The 22,955-nt window shown below is 38.0% G+C and overlaps 1 protein-coding gene across 1 annotated transcript; it reads left to right on the plus strand.

Annotated features, from left to right (window-relative positions):
• The first annotated feature begins 741 nt into the window (after positions 1-741).
• Positions 742-18,692, plus strand: LOC117292706 (serine/threonine-protein phosphatase 4 regulatory subunit 3A-like). The gene is made up of 16 exons (XM_033774850.1): positions 742-1,058; positions 3,583-3,638; positions 5,059-5,157; positions 5,605-6,228; positions 8,470-8,613; positions 9,109-9,153; positions 9,529-9,645; positions 10,016-10,070; positions 10,762-10,844; positions 11,278-11,380; positions 11,851-12,009; positions 14,012-14,181; positions 14,552-14,697; positions 15,579-15,775; positions 17,569-17,813; positions 18,322-18,692. Exons 1-16 carry the CDS (start codon positions 917-919, stop codon positions 18,421-18,423), a joined length of 2,487 nt encoding a protein of 828 aa, XP_033630741.1. The 5' UTR covers positions 742-916; the 3' UTR covers positions 18,424-18,692.
• The last annotated feature ends 4,263 nt before the right edge of the window (positions 18,693-22,955 follow it).

The following is a 22,955-nucleotide window of genomic DNA, read 5'->3' on the forward strand; positions in this document are numbered from 1 at the left end:
CATGACAGTGGCAGCTCGTGAAACTGAACCGTGAAAAGGGAAACTCGAGGGGAGGGGGTCAGCGTTTTTGTTTTGAAAAAAATCGAGAAAAAAAGCAGAGAATAAAATAAATAAAAAACTATGTTGTTCTCTTGCACTCGAAAATAAATGTCAATGACGTTCGAGCAGGTGCTATGTAGGCCTTCTTCAATAGGGCCTAATTATTTTATAAGCCATTTGTAACACTAAAACAATTTTGAAGAAATAGTTTTGTCAGTTTCTCCATTCGCAACGCCTAGGAGAATAAAGACCCTATTACCAAATGTTTTTAATCTTCTAATAAAGACAGTGTGGGGTTCTGTACAATAAAGCCATGTGTGGGCCTAGCCTGACTCCGTGTCAGCAAGACACTGTTATTACTATAGGCTACTTTCCAAAGAATTTGAATCGCCAGGGGGGCTTTTGTTGGGTTTTACTGCATCATAGAAATTGTGTTTACTTGGGAGTTATTGAAAAATGTTAATTCGGGACATGCTTTTTGAAAATTTCATTTTACTGTCAGATTGCATTTTACCACCTTTTTATCCTTCTCAGTGTATTGTAGGCCTACAACTCATTCAAACTTTGGCGCGGTGTGTGTGATGCTGGCATCGACGCATCCCATACAAATCGCATCTCGACGTTGTTTTCCGTGCAGTTTCAATCAGCCGTTCAACACAAATCGGGAAACCCGGCATTCATTTACTAAATAATCATCCAAGATGGCGGATGATATTGCTGTAAAACCAAAATGCACTTGTTGTGTTTCAGTTCCTTCTTGAATCGTGAATATGTTTAATTGAATTGTCAGGACGACGACCGCTTTTACGTTAATGTCGTTTCGTTAAGTATGTAGAATCTCATTTCTAAATCGTCGAAAGAAAGGTGTTTTTTTAGGATGGCCGACACAAGACGGAGAGTGAAACTGTATGTTCTCAACGATGAACGGCAGTGGGACGACAGAGGCACTGGCCATGTATCGTCGTGTTATGTGGAGCGGTTGAATGGGATGTGCCTTCTTGTGCGATCAGAAACAGATGGTAACAATGTTTCCGAAATGTTTTTTAAACCATTTAGTTAAAGCATTTAAATTATAAAATTGTTAATGCTAGATTTAATTATGACACTGACAGACTGAAGTTAAGTTGTTATTGAAAATGACGCTGTTTGTGAGGGGTTGGAATTGGATTTTGTTAAAAATAAAATGTTGATAAAATTTAAATAAAATATTTTTGTATTCATCATCAACAACATGTTGATCATACTTATCCGTATTTTTGAGGGGAACAATACCAAAACTGGACAACAAAACTCAATGTTTTATTTATTACATTTACAACTGAGACAGGATTCTTAATTGCTTGTTTACCCCAACCAAACAAAATGATAATGTTTTTTAATAATTAAATGTGTGACTGAAAGTGGCAGTCTGAATGATTTGACATCTGACCCATTGCCATTTTGACAAACAATAACAACATGAAAAACACAACATTAACAAAAGTACGTTCCTCCATGATTGATTATACACCTATCAATTGTAAGACGCACTACTTGACCCCCGGGGAGGGTGCGTCAAGTCTGCGTCTTTACTCTCAAAAAAGAGACGGTGGGTACGTCAAAATCCAATAGTCGTCAGTCAAAATATCTTTAAGAGGTGCGTCGAGGTACGTCATGTTCTGTCGATGTCCATTTCAACATGTATTTTGTTTATTTGGTGGAGAATCAAATAATGAAGCCACCTACCCCTCCCCGCTTTCGTATAATGTTGGTATTTGCAGACATTCCAACCTTTCAATGCCACAAACTGTGTTTTGCTCAATTTAATTAGCCGCGCTCCTGATTGCGATCGTTTATTTTGCAGCAAAGATAAGTCATACCTCATGAGATGGGATGGTATGGGAATAAAACAGCCAATGGGATTGTTTGTCAAGACCTTTTGTAAACAATGACCACCCACCAGTTCAGTCTTTTGGCCAAAGATAACAGATAATCATACCACCATCTTCACAAACGTGATCTCTAAGATCACGTTCCCACTAGACCCCGCATTGATCTCCCAATTCGAGATTAGGGTGATCAAGACCCAGAAAGGGCGATCAAAGAGAAATAAGCTTCAGTGGGAACGCGAGGGCGATCACGATCTGACCATGCAATTTTGATCCTCCTCTGGAGTAGGATTAAAGCGAGATCTGATCGTCCTTGTGGATTAATAATGGGCGATCAAAAGTCTAGTGGGAACGCAAAGGGCTAGCAGACTCTGCTTCCGTTCCCAAAAAGGGGGATCAATGCGCGATCATACTCAAGTGGGAACGCGAGCGCAATTTCACGCCTGCAGCTAATCTTGTTGCGGGATCCCGATCTCGCAATTGTGGATCCAGTGGGAACGCAGTCTAAATGCTTTGGTATTGCATTGTGGGCTTGGGATTAACACATGTTCTTCAGTGTTAAATTGCTTTGAAAAGGTCAAAGTAAGATCTCCATGGTTAAATCAAGCAGGCTTCTAACTGTAGAATGAGTCAAGGTCCATCACAAAATGTTTTTCAAATAAAAAGTCACTTTCAGTGACAAAAATAGACTAGTGGCTATAAAAAGAAAGAAAAACTGCAAACCTACCCAATATCTGTGTGATTTCCAATGCTGTTGTCTAAAAACTATGGCGCATCGCCTTTTCGATCATCGTATTCAACTGAATATGCAAAATTAATGTGCATTGTGCATACACTTGACCCTTCAGAATCATGCATGGGATGGCCATAGTTTTTTGACAGCTTTGTGAGGAGATTTAGTGAACGTAAAACAAATATTAATATTGCCAATTAAATTTGCGCTGAAGTGTTTTCTTGTATTACTGCTATAACTACTCACTTTGCATGAGAAACCAGACAGCAGTTCATTTTGGTCCTTGACTCTCTGACCCTTTGGCAGTTTAGTGTGCTTTCTATGTAAACAAATTTACACTGTCCTGACTGTAGTATAAACATAAACAGTTAGTTCATTATGAGCTGTGCTACAGTTATGTTTCCCCTAGCTGTATGGGTATCCACAGCACTGAGACTACCCACTATTCACAATCCAGCAGTAAATCCACTTGGACTATCCACTGTCCACAATCTGGTGGATTTGAAACACACCTACATTATTTACACAATGTAGGTACTGCTTATTTATGGTGATGGGAATTTTATTGAGTTGAACATAAATAGGCTCACTTTAGTGTTCTATTTTATTATCTTGACCCCATGCCCCACTTTCTTCTTGGCAGTATAAAGGAGTGTAAACGAACTCAACTGTGTAAATATACATGCAAACAAGTTGCGTTTTGGTACATGTATTCTGCCTGCAGAAAATTTCAAGTCGTTTACATGTACAGGTATTTATTGAAAATAGAATAGTAAATAATAACATTTGAATCAAAAGATCTTTTAACATAAAAGGCAATGCCAAAAACCTTTGACGTCAGTGTGTTTCTCTCAAGAACCTCAAAAATTAAGTTGTGTAAACACAGGTGCGGAATGGACTAATATAACGGTTCGGTTTCTTATTTACTTTCTTGCACTGCAGGGTCCATTCTATTGGAGTCTAAGATTCAACAGGACACTGCCTACCAGAAGCAACAGGTAAATAAATACTCATTGGAATGTTGATCAATACATGCAGTATTAGGTACTTCATCTGTTTACTCGGAAACTGTTTTCGAAAGGTTTTTATCTGCAAAATACTCGGAGAATCCCAAATTGTCATGAAACCAAAACCGTCAGGCAGTAGACCATGTGACTTGTGACATCACATGTTCACAAAATAGACTATGCAAGTCTCGCGCGCACCGGAGCGAGAAAACACGACAACTGAAGAACTTTATTTTTTTTTTCTTTGCTTTAGTTTATATTCTTAATGCTGAATCTGAACAACAAAAATACCCTATAGAGCTTGTTTAAATTAGTTTTAGCTTTTTAAACAAACACACAATTATTGGTTAAAGTCTATGTATAGACAAAAGTAAAACTCTGGGACAAGGATGTTTGTTTGATCTTAAATTTTTTGAAACCCCTTTTGTAAATCTGCCCGAATGTGAAACTACTCAAAGCTGGTTTGTACGCGGACGCCTGATGGTCGCAAGGGCGTTAGATAAACGCATGACGCAGTTTAAAGAGGAAGCCGACGCCTAATCGACAAATGAAAAAGCTTTTCACCCCGCGCGTCCAAAACAAGCGTCTACGTAAGTTTCGTGATCGGAGATGGGCACAAATTCTTAATTTGTACCAAGTAACCTGACATGAAGTCAAGTTTAAATATCGGTTTTTCTTCGTTATTATGTTGACTTTATTTTTACTTTTATATATGATGTTAATTAGTATTACATTTATAACAACATATGTCATTTTTATGGTCATAAACTACATTAAACTAAAGTAATGGACGAAACAAAATCTCCCCAACGTAAAACTCCATAAGGTTGGGACCACAATGGTCCCGGAAGTTCAAATCCGCGCGAGACTTGCACAGTCTATAGCCACAGAGCCTGGACTTCCTGCTGGTAAAATTTGTACACAGCTCAATGAAAGAAACATAATAAAAATACCAAATGTACAATTTCTTATAAGTGTTTACTAGTGTGCAACTGCTAGTGTGGGATCTTGCCTACCATAAAAGCCCTGGAATGCAAAAGGTTTTGAATTTACAATCATCAAAAACAGCCGTTGCGTTTTGGGGTTGGTTTTTTAATTTTTTTTTTTTGGGGGGTGGGTTAGTTATTTCACATGGAAATATTTTCACGCAAAAAAAAATTCTAGTATGAAGTTCATAATCAGTAAGGTTGCAGGCTAAAATTAAATGGCAATGTGTTTTATCTGCTTCTTTTAGATTCATTTGCAAACATTGTAACCTTTATATCTGGACTTTGGCTTTTATTTTTGAGGGAACTGAGTTATGGATGGAGATTGTTGAAATTCAACTTTCCAATAAAGATATAAGACTGACTTAGTTCAATATGATACATTTTTAATATATCTATACAAAATATTTGCTCTTCTTTTATAGGAGACGCTGATTGTTTGGTCGGAGAATGACAATTATGACTTGGCACTCAGTTTTCAGGAGAAGGCTGGATGTGATGAGATTTGGGAGATTATCTGTCAGGTAAATTGCAAGAGCCATTGATGTATTACCCAAGATAGGCTACTACACAAGAATTTATCTGAGTTTAGGCCCTTGTATGTCTCCCTGGTGAGCGGTCATGATGTAACTCTCTCCATAAACATAGAAATAATCATCATTTGATGTCCATCTCTAAAATTGAGGAAACATTTTGTTTAACTCCAGTAAATCTATAATTCCATGGGTTTTGCAGAGCTGCGATGATTTCAACATACTTGCTAAGATCTGGATTCAAGTTTCAGTCCTTTTTCTCAGCCTTGACTGTCACTCTTAGTTTAAACCCCATTTCAGTGGGAAGAGAATGCCATTTTAACACCACTGATATCACAGTTGTTACTACCTAGAGAAATCAAATGTCTGTTGGCTAATGATTGAAATTGGTTTAAAATTTTGTTTTAATCTGTTAGTACAATTGTCTCCTTCCAACAGATTCAAGGAAAGGACCCCTCAGTTGATGTTACCCAAGACATCATCGAGGAATCAGAAGAAGAACGCTTTGAGGAGATGCCTGATGCCGCCATGCCCATCGAATTACCTCCCTGTGAACTCAGCAAACTTGATGAGATCGCCGAACTCTTCATTAACGTGCTTCCGTCTCCGATCCGCCGAGAGAAGCTTGCCGTTGCGATTGAGAACGAGAGGTACCTTCAGAAACTGATCGAAATCTTCCGCATGTGTGAAGACCTGGAAAACGCAGAGGGGCTCCAGCACCTGTTTGAGATCATCAAGATTGCCATCCTTTTGAACAAAAACTCCCTCCTGGAGATCCTATTCAGTGATGACATCATCTATGATGTCATCGGGTGTCTTGAGTACGATCCGTCGGCGACTGAAGTCCATAAACACAGGGAATACTTGAACTCCAAAGCAACCTTCAAGGAAGTTATCCCTATTACCAATCAGGAGCTTTTGAACAAAATTCACCAGACCTACCGTGTACAGTACATTCAAGACGTCATTCTGCCATCGCCATCTGTATTCGAGGAGAACATGCTCACCACTCTCAGCTCATTCATATTTTTTAATAAATTGGAAATTGTGAACATGATTCAGGTGAGTAAATCAGGGTTTTTTTCAACGCATCCTTTGTTGTATGATCTTCTTCCTTTGCAGGTCACAATTTCCTTTTACCGACAAGTTAACTGCTTTTACTCCTAATTTACTTTTTACACATTTGTTTGGGAGGTGTGTTTTTTTTGTAGAATTTCTTGCAGTTGTCAGAATGTATCATCACTTGTTCTTTTCCATTGAAAAAGCTGACGAAACAACACTCTTTTTATTTAACACATAATGTGAGGATCCAAACTCACATATTGTGATGAAGTTTTCACATGATATGTACTTGAGAACTGTCACTTATCCTCCAAATCAAATTAATGGAAGGCAATTTTTTTGTAATGATTTTGGGGGCATTTATTTTGATGAGAAAGGGGGGGAAAACCATAATGAGTAAGATCCAGTGTCATTGACCTGAAGACAGGCAACACGTGGCTGTTTCTCTCTTGGACCTTGTTTCTGATAGAAACGAGGAAATGTCCCATTATCCTTCAAATTAAGTCATCCTATATTTGATGATAACTTGGCAGAAGTTGACATGAATTTAATTCACTGCCAAAAGAACTCCATATAAGGACTGATGCAAATTTATACTATCAGAATCAATGAAGAAGTGTGATTTTTGGGGGGGAAAGTAGCCGTAACGAAGTGTTAAAGCAAACATTTTGACAAGATTTTTATTTAAATATTTGTCAGCTCCAGGCATGCTATTTTATGAAGGATTTGAGGCAATTCTTCCATGCACCTGGTGCCCCTTTAATTGTTCCCAATGACATTTCTCTCGTAGCGGTGCCCTTAATTAAATAAAAACTAACTACCTTGCCCTTATAAAACAAAGTATCAGGCAGACACATCTTTTTTTAGCAATCAATTCTATCTACAGTACTTTGAACAATCTGTATATGACACATTCTGTGCATGTATGAGGTGACGAGGAATGAAATGAGGGAATAAAAGGGTAGCGACGAGTTCTTAAACGGCCGGTTAAAACCGGCAGGGTCGTTGCCATGTGATGAAGGTGCGTGCCTTTAACACATGGCGACGAACCTGCAAGGTTTTAAACAGCCGTTTAAGAATGAGTCACTACTCTTTTATTCCCATTTTTAAACGCTTTTTGGTTAAAAGGCGTAACAAAGTAAGAAACTCTGTAAAACTTGTCCGTTTCCTGCGTGCTTGAGCTCTGTACGTCCGTGTGTTGCATTGGTATGACTGAGATGACAGTTTCCAGATCCGTTCGTGCGCGTATAGTCTTGGTGCAAGACATTCTCGTTTTCTAAACCAACTCACCCACAGCGCCCGCATCGCCCGTAAACAAGAAACGTTTTGCACCAAGACTAGCGCGTAGAATCTGAAAACAACCGGTTATAGACAGAGCTCCAGCTGGTCATTATCAACCGTTTAAACACCCACGTAACGCGCTCTCCACCAATAGGAATAGCGAAACTGTCTGAGTTATTTATGAATATCCGTTTAAAACTCAGCAAAATGGCCATGTGATGCCTCTCTGCCAATAAGAATGGATAAATTGTACCATGTATTTATGAATGGCTCTTCAAATTACTGTCTTATTATGACTAACAATGATCTGAATCCAAGAATGCCCACAAACTAAACTTTTTAATGTACATGAAGTCCACAACATTTGGAAATAATGCGTGCTTCACACCTGCCATTTTTGTTTTCATCTCTTTGAATATTGTGGTCATTCTTGTGATTCATGAAAATTTGGTCTTCATGTTGCATATCAAAAGGAATTGTTTGGAACTTCATTTTTAAAGGCAGTGGACACTATTGGTAATTACTCAAAATAATTATTAGCATAAAACCTTACTTGGTAATGAGTAATGGGGAGAGGTTGATATAGTATAAAACATTGTGAGAAACGGCTCCCTCTGAAGTGATGCAGTTTTCGAGTAGCCAGTATTGTTTGATTTCGGGACCTCAGATTTAGAATTTGAGGTCTCGAAATCAAGCATCTGAAAGCGCACAACTTCGTGTGACTAGGGTGTTTTTTTCTTTCATTATTATCTCACAACTTTGACAACCAATTGAGCTCAAATTTTCACAGGTTTGTTATTTTATGCATATGTTGAGACACACCAAGTGAGAAGACTGGTCTTTGACTATTTACCAATAATGTCCAGTGTGTTTAAAAAAGCTAACAACAATTACTTACATCAATGTTTATGTCAAAGGATTTAACATCGATACCCAAATTTGTCTTTGTACCATCCTTAGGAGGATGACCAGTTCCTTCCAGAGTTGTTTACTCAACTGACTGATGAGGCCACAGAGGACAAGAAGAGACGAGACTTAGTACTGTTTCTGAAGGAGTTCTGCTGTTGTGCACAAGCGTGCCAGAACAGAGATAGCTTCTTCAGGGTGAGTCCTTTGACATCCAGGGGTGTGGTCTTAAAGAATTTTTTAAAATCTCCTTGAGCCTTCAATCATTTTTGAAAGGAATCACCAAAGGGAGAGAGAAGTGGTCCACATTGTGTCCAAACAAGATAATCGCTGTGCTGTATTTCTGGTGATGCACAGGTTCAGGGTACAAAATATTAAGGGACCCAGGGCTGCAAGCCCTTTATCAGGAAGATTCACATGGACATCAGTTCTTGTCCCTGAACATTTGTATTTTAGTTTTGTTTGGTTGAAGCAGTTCACTTGCCAGCTCTAACCCTAAAAGTTACATCTGTCAAATGTTTACAACTTTAAGAAGGTAAAAGTATGTAGTAGTACAGCTAAAAATCTAACAATTTGGTATTAGATATTAGTGTTTGTTTATCCCCCATATCTGGCCGTACGTAATTCTCTGTCTTGTCACTGAAACTGACTGGGTTTTTTAAACCTGAGGATTGATTTGTTATTTGTATGCAGACGTTATCAAACCTCGGTATCCTACCAGCATTGGAAGTTGTTATGGTAAGTGAAGTCTCTTGAGTTCCTTCTTTGAATATTCATCATTGTCATAATTGAATACTACTTCCTGCCTCCCCTCCACCCACGCTACTGATAACCGTGGGAAGCCAAACAGTCGGTAACACTCGACTCCAAGGTTGCCATTTTATGTACCGGTTTAAAGAGTAGCAAAATGCAATAAGAGAGTCTTGTCCTCATCCAAGTACCGCAACTTGCATGACTATTTTAGTACTTTATTCCTAAAATTCATCTACCATGTTTTGAGTTTAATGTATTACACATAAACTGCTCCGTCAAGACAATCGATTGTTTCCCCCTCAGCCAGTTCTCAAAATCTATGGGCCTTGCTTCATAAGCCATTTATTTTTTCTTTGACAGGGTATGGATGATATTGAGGTACGGCAGGCGGCTGTAGACATCTTTGCTTACATCGTTGAATACAGTCCCTCTATGGTGAGAGAGTTCATCATCCAAGAGGGCAATGGACAGGAGGATGTAAGTAGCTTTTCTCTAAACCTTCGCCTTCTACCTCTAGGACCATGGTTCGAACCCTGACAGGGGCAGTATGTGGATTGGGTCTCAGTCCCTATCTGTAGGATGGAACAACTCTGGGGTTTTCCTCCAACTGAAGTTTTCATCTTTGTCTTCTTTCCTTAGCAATTATAAAAGAAGCGATCTTGTTGGAGAATCCTTCAAAGATTTGTTATTTTGATGAGAATGTTTGATACCTTGAGGGCTGATGCGTCTTTCTTGAAAGAGCAAGGGTGTCAAAGATGCATTTTTATTTTCACGCATCAGGCCTGCATCTTTTCCCATAGCTCTCATTAAACCTTGATTAATTCTACGCGGGTATTTATTCTTTCAGGATGTGATATTGATCAACTTGATTATTGAGCAAATGATCTGTGACAGTGATCCAGGTATGTGTTTTCAAAATCTTGATTGTTGTAAGGGACTTTGTTATTTTGAAATATTTATCATTAAACCATCCCACACCAACTGTATTTGTTTGATTCTGGTTGGACTGAGGACAGCACCAGTAAACTGATGATGCTTTACATGGGATCAAGCATACAATCATATAAATCAGAGTACAGCGCTAGTAAACTGATGATGCTTTACATGGGATCAAGCATACAATCATATAAATCAGAGTACAGCGCTAGTAAACTGATGATGCTTTACATGGGATCAAGCATACAATCATATAAATCAGAGTACAGCGCTAGTAAACTGATGATGCTTTACATGGGATCAAGCATACAATCATATAAATCAGTGTACAATAGTTTGAGTGTTGAGTGACTGTATTGTGTTGGGACTGTGTTAGAGTGAGGAAGGATCCCAGTCTGGGTGTTAGGGTCTAGATAAGTCTTCATCTTAATTTAAAAGCTATTCTAATGTAGAGAGTGACTGTATTGTGTTGGGACTGTTAGAGTGAGGAGGGATTCCAGTCTGGGTGTTAGGGTCTAGATAAGTCTTCATCTTAGTTTAAAAGCTATTTTAATTTAGATTGTCTCAATGTAATTCTTAAACTAAATATAATACAAAATCTTCTTCCTTTTTTTTTTCCTTTTTAAAACTTTGTGGTTGTTTTTATTTTGTTTTCAGACCTTGGTGGTGCTATGCAGCTCATGAACATCTTGAGGGTTTTAATAGATCCAGAAAACATGATGACGGCCGTAGCTGTCAGTGTAAGTCATTTGTTCATCATTTTACCATTTTCAAATCTTCTAAACGGGAATGAAATTAAACATTAGTTAATCCATAGACAATACAGTTGAGCACTGCACTAACGAACACATCAGGATCCATGAATTTGTTTTTCTTCATATAGTTCGTTCGGTATAGCAAAGAAGACAAATTTCAAGATTATGTGTTTGTGAGCAGCAAGCGGTCTTTTGACAGCCTGATTTTCCTCAGCACCCTCTTTGACCACTCGGTGTGTCATCACATAACTGGTCTTCCACAGTAATCTTTCTTTAACTCTAGAAAAGATCTCTTTTAACGGATTTCTAGTCGTGGTGGAGTGACCAGGCATTTGTGATTTGCCTCAAAACAGATCGATGACAATTTGTTTTGTAGTTGTTGATTTTAAATCTTGTGTGTATCTTTGTCCTTTTGCAGAAGACAGAGAAGACAGAATTCTTGAGCTTTTTCTACAAACACTGCATGCACATATTAACAGCACCACTTCTGGCAAATACATCGAGTGACACACCCAGTAAAGGTAAGCTTTAATGGTCTTTGTGCTCTTAAAGGCACTGGACACTATTTGTAATTCTTGACAAAATCTTGTTTACATAAAAACTTACTTGGTACCGAGCAACGCTAGTATAATACATTTTGGGAAACAGCTCCCTCTGAAGTAACGTAGTTTTTGAGAAAGAGGTAATATCTCACCCATATTGAAAGACTTCAGGCATGAAGCTTTTTCAATATTGCCTTGAAATTTTGATGACCAATTGAGTCCAAATTTTCACAGAGTTTGTTATCTTATGTATATGTTGGGATACACCAAATGAGAATACTGGTCTTTGACAATTACCAAAGATGTTTCATGCCATCTAAGATGTTTCAATACTAATTACTGTGGTGTGTGCTGAAATCAGTCCCTTAAATCATTTGAGAAAAAAGTATCTTTGTCCCAAGTAGCTACCAATTTTGATACATTTTGTTTGTGTTTTCCTCTCCTTTCAGATGACTATCAGACAGCCCAGTTGTTGGGTCTCATACTGGAGCTCTTGACATTTAGCATAGACAACCACACATACCATATCAAGAACTATATCATCAACAAAGACTTGTTGAGACGGGTGCTGGTCTTGCTGCAATCTACCCACCAATTCCTTGTACTCTGTGAGTAAAGAAACGGTCTTCAATTAACAGCTGGGCCCAATTTCATAAAGCGTGTTAGCACAAAAACTCGCTAAACACAGAATGGTGATGCTTAGCAGAATCAGGTTACCAGCCCAAATTATTTTCTGCTTAACAGCTTTATGAAATTGAGCCCAGAACACTAGTAGTTTGTTTGGTGCTTACTGTTGCAAAAGTTGAGCCCAGTTCCATGGCACTGCTTACTGTGCAATTCTACGCTTACACCCTGCAAAATGCTCTCAGAAATACTTGCTTTACAGGGTGCCATAAGTGTCCAACGTCTACAAAACAATGCAGCCGGAGTTACATTATCCAAACAAGAGTTTAAGCATCAGCTCTCTTCTGAAACAACTTCCCTGGCTCCCAATTGAACAGAGGATCAAATACAAAATCAGCTTGCTTGTGTTTAAGGCGATGAATGGTCATTCCCGTCTTATATATGTGATCTTGTGCAGCCATATGTTCCAACACGAGAAAATCTACGCTCTGCAGACAAATTTCTGCTTGAAACACACAGGGCACGCAACTCTTGGGGAGAGCGTTCGTTTCTAGTCGCAGCAGGGAAGATATGGAATGGTCTTCCACATTACGCCCGGGCAGCTGTCACAACTGATACATTCAAATCAGCACTCAAAACACACAACTAATTATCGCCTTTGACATTATTTTGATATGGACATGTGAATTTGACCACAGAGCATAGTAACTTCAACTATTTTATTAGATATCACAAGCACAGAGATACCAACATACACGATTTGGGCATAGCAAATACGATTTCGAGCCACGACTACGACGCTACGATAATACTCAATAAAACACGCTAAACAAGCCGCCCAACATATTTTTATTAAATCGTACAATACATGCAAACAACGAATGAGCTAATAAGTGGAAAAATAAACATTAAGAAAAATATCCAAATAATTGTAACAGAAAAGAAAAAACACTTTTAATTTTAGAACGCAGTGTTGAATAATAGCGGCGAATTCACTCAAACAATGTACGTGTCTCGACACAATGATTGTTGCTTGCCCTCTGATCCCCCGCTGGCTGGCCGGATGAGTATTTTTACGCTAGTGCATTGCTGCAAGATCGTACCCATTGGTCTCTATTACACGAAGGAGAAATAATGGCGACAAAAAAGGAGACCTTCTGAACAAAAATACCTTCAACTGAGTGGCCTGTGAGATCTAAGCTAGACAGTTTCCATGTTTTCTTACTAGTAATTGTAGCGCCGATGTCCAGACAATGCCCAAAATACGGACACGTATTTTTTTCCCAAATTCCGGACACGTTTTTTTTTTTTTTTTTTCTTCTCTTTCCCAATAGCTTGTTGTTGCATTTCTGATCATTAAAACAAAAACATTTAAGTAAGGCCACCCTTTGTTATGTTACATTTATTTTCGAAACAAAGTCAGAAGATGAGGGAATTTTTTTTTTTTTTCAGTTTTTTTTTTCACTGGCCATTATAAACATTTGTAGCTGTTTTGTTGGTGCATACAGAGGTAATTGTTATTTCACGACAATGCCTGAAAATGAGCTCATTAGCATTATAGAGAGTAATAGAAAGATCGGTTTAGGGAGCCCAAGCTGTGCTCGCCCTTACCTTTTGGGAGATGCTACTCTTTTTTAAAATTCAATGTTGTCATCTCTGCAAGCAGTACACTTGGAGCTCAGCTGACTAGAGTGCAGATTTTTATAGCAAGCGCCATGAGCGCCATGAGCGCCTTGCTGTGCAGCAGTTACTGATTTTACGGCTTCTGGTTGGCACCCCCGAACTTAGATTGGCAGTCTCCCCATTTTATCAATATGTTGACAAAATAGGGAGACTGCCAACATAGGTCTAGATAGCTCAGTTCATGGAGCACCGGCAGATTAAGCCTGAGGTCCTTGGTTCAATCCCACTTTGGTAAATTTGTCTTTGTTCAACCCCAAACCATTCATCAACTAATCTGGACATTACTGATTGTTATCATCTCAGGTGCTATTCGACTTGTGCGGAAGATGATCGCAAGGAAAGACGAGTTCTTCAATCGGTACATCGTCAAGGGAAGTCTCCTGGAACCTGTCGTCAGAGCCTTCAAGAATAACGGCAATCGCTATAACCTGCTCAACTCTGCTATCATAGAGCTGTTTGAATTCATTAGATTAGTGAGTATTGGCAATTAGGCTCATGAAATGTTCCTCAAAACTTAAATGGTTTTACAGTCCGGTGGATGTACACATTTACCACAGCTCAGGGCAACTTGTGTACTTTAATAACATAATACATGTAAAACTGCTGGGGGGTTTTCTGGGTTCTGCAAAAAGTAATGTGAATTTGAGATTTGAAATTTTTTAAAGTAGAGCAGTGCAGCTTCTTCCTGTTTTTTTTTTTTTTTTCTTTTTTTTTTTTTCTTTTTTTACATGCAGGGCACTCGCACATCGTAATTAAGCTGTTGATATGTGGTTGTTATGAGGCAGTATAAAGCTTTCTGTACTGTGAATGAGCTGAATGTCCGCAATGTCTTATTCCTTACAGGAGGACGTCAAGTCGTTAATAGTTCACATTGAAGAAGCATACGGCAACGTGTTTGATACCGTAGACTACGTCAGTACATTCAAAGGACTGAAGTTGAAATACGAGCAGCATGTAGATCGCGTCAACAACAAGCCTAACTTAGACAGGTAGGTGTTGTCAGAGACTTCCTATTGTTCTATTGTTCTCTTGTTCTAAAGAATCACAATGTGGGGACCCGGTTGAACAAAGGATACATTTTGGGAACCTTTGTTTTGATGTTTAAAAGCCCCCACTGCTCTTGGTGTGCCTACCCACCATACTTGACATTGGCGGTTGTAATTTACACACACCATACAACACGTGTAATTTGTTCTCCCGTAATGGCATACCATAGTCAGACAGTAGTTGCATGTGACGTCAGCGCTAGGAGTCAATAGATATCTAATGTTCAAATAAAATGTCCTCAAATGAGAGGCCATTCCCCCTTTATTTAAAAGCGGACAAAAAAGCCAAAATCAGAGGATAGATAGATAGATAGATAAAATGGTTTATTAAAAAACTGTCCTCGCAGCACAAAGGCTGAATTACAACAATTTTACATACATTTTAAAATTGAAATTAAACAGGAGGCAAATTGGCAATAAAATATTTTTAAAATATGTGGATTAGTTAAGCCACTCCCCTAAATTCACACATTGAAAATTGCACATTGAAATTGAATTAATTTTACTCAAAAATGGTGTGACAATACAACAAAACAGCAGACAAGAATTGAAAATGTTATAACCAAGAAAAACAAGCAAAAGACCAATTAAAATCTGAACATCAATTAGATAAAAGCAGGCCATTTATTGTATTTGTATTGACAACATTAAAAAAGGATCAACATGGCTAGAGGTGGTACAAAATAATGGTGCCCTAGAAATAAAGATCCAGCACAAAGTTCTTCTGAAAAAGACAACAAATTTGCATTTACTCCAGCCATACACGATCTGTGAAGGTATTCGCTCTTGTTATTCTAACTGGTTTGTCTTGTCTCTCCTAGCAGTATTCGACAGACAAACATCTTACAGACGAGTAGATATCGTCGAGATGCTCGGGCCTTGGATGAAGATGAAGAGCTGTGGTTCAACAGAGAGGATGAAGCTGACGATGATAACATCGTGGTTGCTGATACCACCTTCAGGTCCGCCAAGGTGGAGGTGGAGCTTGATTCCATCAATAGATTTGTGGAGAGTAAAAAAGGTAAGAGTAGGCTACGGTTAGCAAAACTCTTATTAAAGGGTCTATGTACTTTTTGTAGGACAAATAACACAATGTCCACAGATTTACATTAAACTTACACAGTTTGAAGATAATGATAGTAGAAAGCTTACCTTAATATATTACTTGCTGAGGTGCTGTAGTTTTTGAGAAATGAGTAAAACAATGTCTTGAAAATAATTTTCGTCTCAGTGATCATGAGACGACAATTGTTTTAGCATGTAAAAACGTATTTTCGTGACGTTGTTTTACTCATTTCTCAAAAACTACAGCACCTCAGCAAGTAATATTTTAAGGTACGCTTTCTACTTTCATTATCTTCAAACGGTGTAAGTTTGTTGTAAATCTGTGTACATTGTGTTTTGTGGGTTGATGTACAGATACTGGATTACGACTTCATTTCAGAGGGAGATATTTCACAGAAAAAATTGTTATAAAATTAACTTCATAATCAGTGAGCTTTTCAGACTGAAATTAAACAAATAAAATAGATTTTTTATACTTACAAATCCTCTTTAATACATTTAGTACCTTAGATTTTTTTGGGACCTGTACCAAATCAATACTTTCCTAGACTCCTCTTTTTTGAACTGGCGCTTTTATCTTGCTATTCAAATAAACATTAATGAATCAAATGTGAACAAATCCCTAAATCCTGGTGTCAAACACTTTGTGTATTGAGACTTATTCATAGCATTTGAACAAAGCATTAGTTGGAATTAAGTTTTCCAGGAAATTAACCATGTTTGTCTTTTCCTTAAATATAATGTGTTAAACTTTGGTTGGGCGGAGGTCTACATTTGACTCATATCCCTTCATCCGGTCCACCAATGTTGCTCAGAAAATCACAAATCAACTTACTTTCCACAGGGATAAAGCAAGGAGAAATCTACTCAATATAAAGCTTTCGGAGTCTATTCATTTGTGTTGAATTTTCACCATACATCCATTATTATAGTGTTGAGTTTTTGCAAAAATTTGTTCATACACACAAAAAGTGTCTAACAAAATTAAATTAAATAGAAATTTGGTTTTGTTTTTTCGAAGCATAGATGCTAATGTTAACATGGAAAACATTGGGAAATGTCAATTCAGGATTAACCCTTTACTTTGACCTTTTTAGTTGAGTTGAATTAGGTTGGATCTTGCAGTTGTTTAGTTAAAAGCCGCTATGGTCTCTAATGGTTTAAAGACATTGTTCAGGCTTGATGTGTTTCGGAAAATAGAATCTTAAAATTTGATGTTGAAGTTAACATCGTTAAAAGCTTGTTTCTGTTCAGATTGTCCTGGGAAATGATGTGGTCCAATCTTTTGACTTTAAAGGCAAAACAAATTGACTTTTTACATGAGTAACCAAACATGAAAGCCCTTCTTACCTAGAGTTTTCTCAACAACAACAAAAATACCATTTAAACAGCTCCACATTTAATGTGGAGCTGTTTAAATGGTATTTTTACTGGTTATTTTAATGGTTGCATAGGTGGGGGTGTTTTTTTTTGGGGGGGGGGGTTTTGGGGGGGAGTCTCAAAACAAGACAGGAAAAATGTACTCTTCCCCAAATTCAATGTTGTATTGTCCTTTTGGCTTAGTTTGGTTATGCAAATCCATCAGGCTCTCTAAAAATGACAGTTGATACAATCATGATTTTGTCAATGCATGTTTACATTCAGTATTCCGCTATTCTTGTTGAGCTTGGGTTCTGATATACTCAAGCATAATTATATCAAGTTTAAAGGTGACCCGGATTCATGTGAATTTCCTTTTTCTCAACCCAGCTCAAGACAACCCCTTATTAAGTAAAGACTCGCTGACCAGCAACGGCAGACCGACGAGCCCCGTCCGATTAGCAACAACTGGTGCCCTGTCCAGGACGGCGACCACACCCAGACCTACCAGCCCAGTTAATTTGATGACGAAGAAGACAGCAGATGAACCTCAGGAAACGACAAATACCAAAGCAGCTGTAGCTACAACAACTGAAATGAAGACAACTACTACTACAAATAGCATCACAACAAAGGTTGGTTGGCATTTTCATTCATGCAGATTTACTGTGGGACACTTGTACTTTTACTTGTAAAAAAAATAGTTAATGGCCTAATGTTTTGAGACTTGCAGAGTCTGTCTTTCTCAAAGGCAGAATGACAACACAAAAAACATATAAGTATACTGATATAACGGAAGCGGTCATGTGGCTGCTTCTGTTACACCATCTAGTTTTTACATTTAGACCATAGGTCATTTTGGTCTATCTCCTGATTTTTAGCTTGACACTTCTGTTTGGGTTGAGAAGTTTGATTTATTTAGTTGTTTTTATCAATTTAGTTCAATGCAATGGGTATTCCTTCACAGTTCTAAAGAGGGAAGTAAAACGGGATTGAGAAATGTCAGATAATATCCGAGTTCAGAAAGTCCAGAAAGCAGAGCCATGAAATTTGGCCCAGAACACTTCAGCCTACATGGCAAATCATAGCAAATGATAGGAAACAAACTGAGATTGTGAATGTTGTTTTTATCTTGTTTATTAGCAGGGAGGCATTGTTGGACTGGTAGATTACCCAGACGAAGATTCAGATGAAGAAGATGACGATGTGGAACCACCCTCCAAACGACCCCGAGTCACCTTCTAGCGAACTCCACCACCACTTTCAGCCCTGTCCCATCCTCACACAGCTTTGATTTCCAGTCGCCTTGGAAAAAGGATCCAGTGTGTCCAGTCAGTTTCATTAGCTGTCATGCAATCATAAGTTGGACAGCTACATCTGCGGTAAAGCTGGCACTGGGCGTTAGATCTTGACTTTGGGAGATAACAACTGTCCTGGTGATGAAACACAGAATCACTGCGGCCCTGGTCAAACACCGGAAACAAGTGTCAGGTAACTTGTTGTGTTTGTGTCAATACTTACGTTGGGGTGAACGGTTTTGATTAAAGTTTTGGAGAGGTACTGTAGTTTGCAATAACTTGACTCAAGCGGTTTTTTTCCCACAGTCTGTGAGACAATCATTAGACAAAGCACAAGATATTCCCGTTGACCATTTTTAATTGTTCAATGATAGTTGTACAAACCTTTAAAGTGAGCTGTCATAATTGACAAGAGTTGATTTATATTCGGAAATGACAAATGAATTGCAAAATGCCAAATAGCATTGCTCACGCCCAAAGTACTTACAGCAAGTACAAGTACAGTCTTGCAAGGAGAACAACATTTCAGACCAAAACTATTTCGGACCATCAGACATTTTGACCTTAAAGAATAGAGATAATGTTTTTATCATTAGTGTAGATTATGTTTTAACAAACGAAACAAATGTACATGACGTCTTGGTATTTACTGTTTTTTGTTTCTGTTTTATTGTACCATGTTGGTTTGTGACAGTTTCCCTTTCTAAAAAAAAAACTTTAATAAAACAAAACCAAGTTTGATGTCAGAAATGGCTTAGGTGATGCTTTAATGTATTCTCGTAGTCGACTTCACACAACATGTTGAAAACGGTCTCTTCTGGTAATGGTTTTTGTGTCAGTTGAAAGTAACAATCACTCACTTGTGGCAGAAGTTGCAGAGAGTTTCACAAATCGTAAATGAAAGATACAATTAGCTATTGCAAAGGTACCTGTTGTATAAATTTCTGCATGGTTTGGAAACCAAAAGCTTTTTTTTTTTCCTTTTGTGACACAGTGATGACGACAGATTCGTCCAGTTTTAATAATTTGCAAAAAAAAGCTTGATGCCACGTCTTAAGTTGCAACTTTTGCAAAGTTGACAGATTTACAAAATGATTATTTGATGGCAGGATCGGAGGAACATTGGAAAGTGTAAGTCAACATCACATAAACACTTCATCATGTTGATGAAGCCGATGTGTGTGTGTGTACATCAATTTCATAGCCATGTGATTTTGTGCTAAATGCACAAATTCCATTTCATAGAGCTGCTGACAGTAGGCACACAAAAAGGTTTGTTATACCTCTGTGCAAATTGTGAAGTTTGATTGGTCGAGAACCAATCATGTGACGCGCAACAAAAACGCATGTTACATGGCTCGCGACGCGCCGGGTAACATGAAAAGTGATTGTACACCGGGTGTACATCACCTTGATCGTTCCCAGCGTTGGTCGATTTCGCGCTGTGTACGAAACAATCGCGGGTTCGATGAAGTTGTTTCTCGTTCGTCTGCTTATTAAACAATGAATAGTCCGTCGTAATAATGTTTGAAGAGACAACAGAACTTCGAGAAGAGGAATAACAATTATACAAAGGTATAACAACACTATTGTTGCACGTTGTGACTGGGGTCCATGGGTTTTGTACACCCTCGAAGGAAAATGGCACCCTCGGCTTCGCCTCGGGTTCCATTTTCCCCCTCGGGTGTACAAAACGCCATGTCACAGCGTGCAACAATTGTACAATGCTAACCTTCCGGTGCTTACTGCACGAAAATGAATGACGTAAAAATACAAATCCATGGTCAAGATGGCCACCTTATTTTCTTGCTAACTTGTGAAATACGTTTACACTATAGCAATTTTTTCTGCTACAGTAAGCACACAAAATTTGTTTACCATTAAGCAGCGCAATGAAATAGGGCCCTGCTCATCAGTGAACATTGTTTTAGTCGCTTGTTAGAAGCTTTTGACTATTGAATATCTTTTGTAATGTTACATTGACTTTTTTGTTATATGTGCCTTAGTTGAAAAGACAGTTTATAGCTAACTCATGGTCTTGTCACACAAGGTCAATTATACAGGCAAATCATTGGCAAACAACTACATCGTATGCATGGTGTTGTGTTATGGTTAGTTCATCCTTAGAAGCGGACGTAAAGCTGTTGGTCTCATGTGTTGTGTAATGCACACAAACTAACCCAGTACATTTATTGTAAAGATAAGGGCTTGCCTTAATGTTTCTGGCAAGGTCTGGCAGCAACATCCCAATTAACGGCTACGACTGTTGCCAAGGGTGTTCTATGAATGTCCTATACTTCCAACGCATGATGACGCAACGATCCAGCCATTGATGTTGCCAGTTCCGCTACCGTCTTTATTTTCCCTCTAAGAAAACTAGGTGGAAAATGAAGTACACATTGTTGGAATTGCATTGGTACTGGTTAACTGCAAATTGCCTTAAGTGACATGACCCTTAGATTTGCCAAATATGGACCTCTTTTTGTAAAGTGGAAATGTATAATATCTGGGCATGGGAGAAGCATAATCAGAATGAAGCAGAGACAAATTTAATTATTACAAAAATGATTCATTTATGATGAACTTTTCTAATATTTAGAAGCATTGTGATACATACAGATAAGTCCTTTTGGGGGCAAGGTTTGGGTTGGTCTTTTTTTTTTTTTTTTTTTTTAACTGGCTCAGTATAAAAGAAAATCTGGTTGCAAATTGTTTCCTTGGTGTTATTTGACTTACTTTCTCTATGCTCCCATGAAGGAGCCTGAACTCCAGAAAGGTAACAAAAGTTGCATTGTTATACTATACAGATCTCAGGAAATACAGAAAGTGCTTGTTCGGGAAATAATTAGCTTTTTCTTTTTGTTGGGGGCGGATCCAAGCAGTTAAATGAACAGGGCAAAACATAGTGTAGTAGAAAGAGCTGAGACAACTGATAAAGCTTTGGTGACTCCAAATGACTGGACAATCGGTAAAGTTACTGTGTGGTGACTGGAGTGTATAGCTGGAATCATATTGATTAAGCCTTCCATTTGACCCCCATAAGGGTCATATCTCGGTATATGATGGTGTCCGTTATAGATCAAAATGTGGTTCACGTTGCCCGTTTCCTAGAAAGTAATTTTTTTGTTGTAAACACTGTACAGAGACGAAAAAAAGTATGTCTGTATTTTGTTGGATAACTGCTTGTTACTCGATATTTGTATGTTGTAGACTATAAAAAAACAGCAGTGATTTAATGTTTGCAGCTATCATGGTATGCTAATGAAATTACTGTGATGCTGATAAGAAATTAGGGAGAGAGTTAATGAGAGAGAGAGAGAGAGAGGGTGTGTGGGAAAGTGCTTTTTTGTGTCTTGGTGCAGGCCATTTTGGGCCACCATTGTTGTACAATGTTAACATTGTTTTTAATTTGTAATTTTAATTATGATTTCAATGACATTATTCATTTTTTGGTTTGTGTCAAAAAACCTGTTCAGAAAGCATTGTCAACTGCAGAGATTTGTTATAAATTTGTTAAATGGATTGAGTTGCGGGGAATTTCCACTTCAGATAGGGTGATGTGGCCGCTGCGTTGCTTCTTTAAAGTTTTTAAGAAACTTTTTTTAAAGTGAAACTAACAACTTCTCCATTAGCCTCGGAGAGAAAGTATTTCCACCAGCTTGTTGGTTTATTCCTGGTCTGGAAAATAACCAAATTTTGGTCAGGCATTGAATTCTGGAGTCGATAATTTTCTTTTTTAATTTGCAAGCATCCTATGGAAATGCAGCCGGTAAAGGGAAATTTGCTAGAGATGCATCGTATGTGGATGAAAGGTGTAAATTAGTTTCACAGAATGTCAGAAAGTTTCTCTATTATTGTGATTGTTCACTTGAAAACTACTTAATTATTGAGAGTTACTTTACCTGCCACGCCACCACACTGGATGCCAAATGTTTGATTTGTAATTTTTGTATCAACTTGTTTGATTGAAAATAACTAAATGTTTTGTCTTTTCTTTTTTGCCCATTTGTTAAAGAAAAGATTGTATCATCTCATTTAAGAAAATGGTTTAAAAAACTACAACAGGAAAGTGCACTTTACACATGGAACAATCACCTTGAGAAGTTATTCCATTTGGAGAAGTTTCAAATCAAGTTGTCATTTCATCAGAAGAAAACATGGCATCATTTTGGCAAGGTAACTCTGTAAACTTCAGCGTGTTTTTAAAGTTCTTGAAACAAGAATAGTTTTTTTTTGACAAACTGTTAATTACGGATAGTATTTGATGATCAAATGGAATCTTGAACATGTAATGACTGATTTCTGCTCTGTAACAGGTATCGTGTATAGCAGCCTATTGGGTGTATGTAAATAAACATTTTCTTCGTAATAATTTCCAGAGTTTGGTCTCTCGTTATTTTGTCTCATTTTCTTCTGTGATTTGCAAAGTGATATTGGTATTGTGGAGAGCTACCCTTATTGAATGCTAAAGCTTTTACC

This window comes from Asterias rubens, chromosome 1 (assembly GCF_902459465.1).
Source record: "Asterias rubens chromosome 1, eAstRub1.3, whole genome shotgun sequence".
NCBI classification, from domain to species: Eukaryota; Metazoa; Echinodermata; class Asteroidea; order Forcipulatida; family Asteriidae; genus Asterias; species Asterias rubens.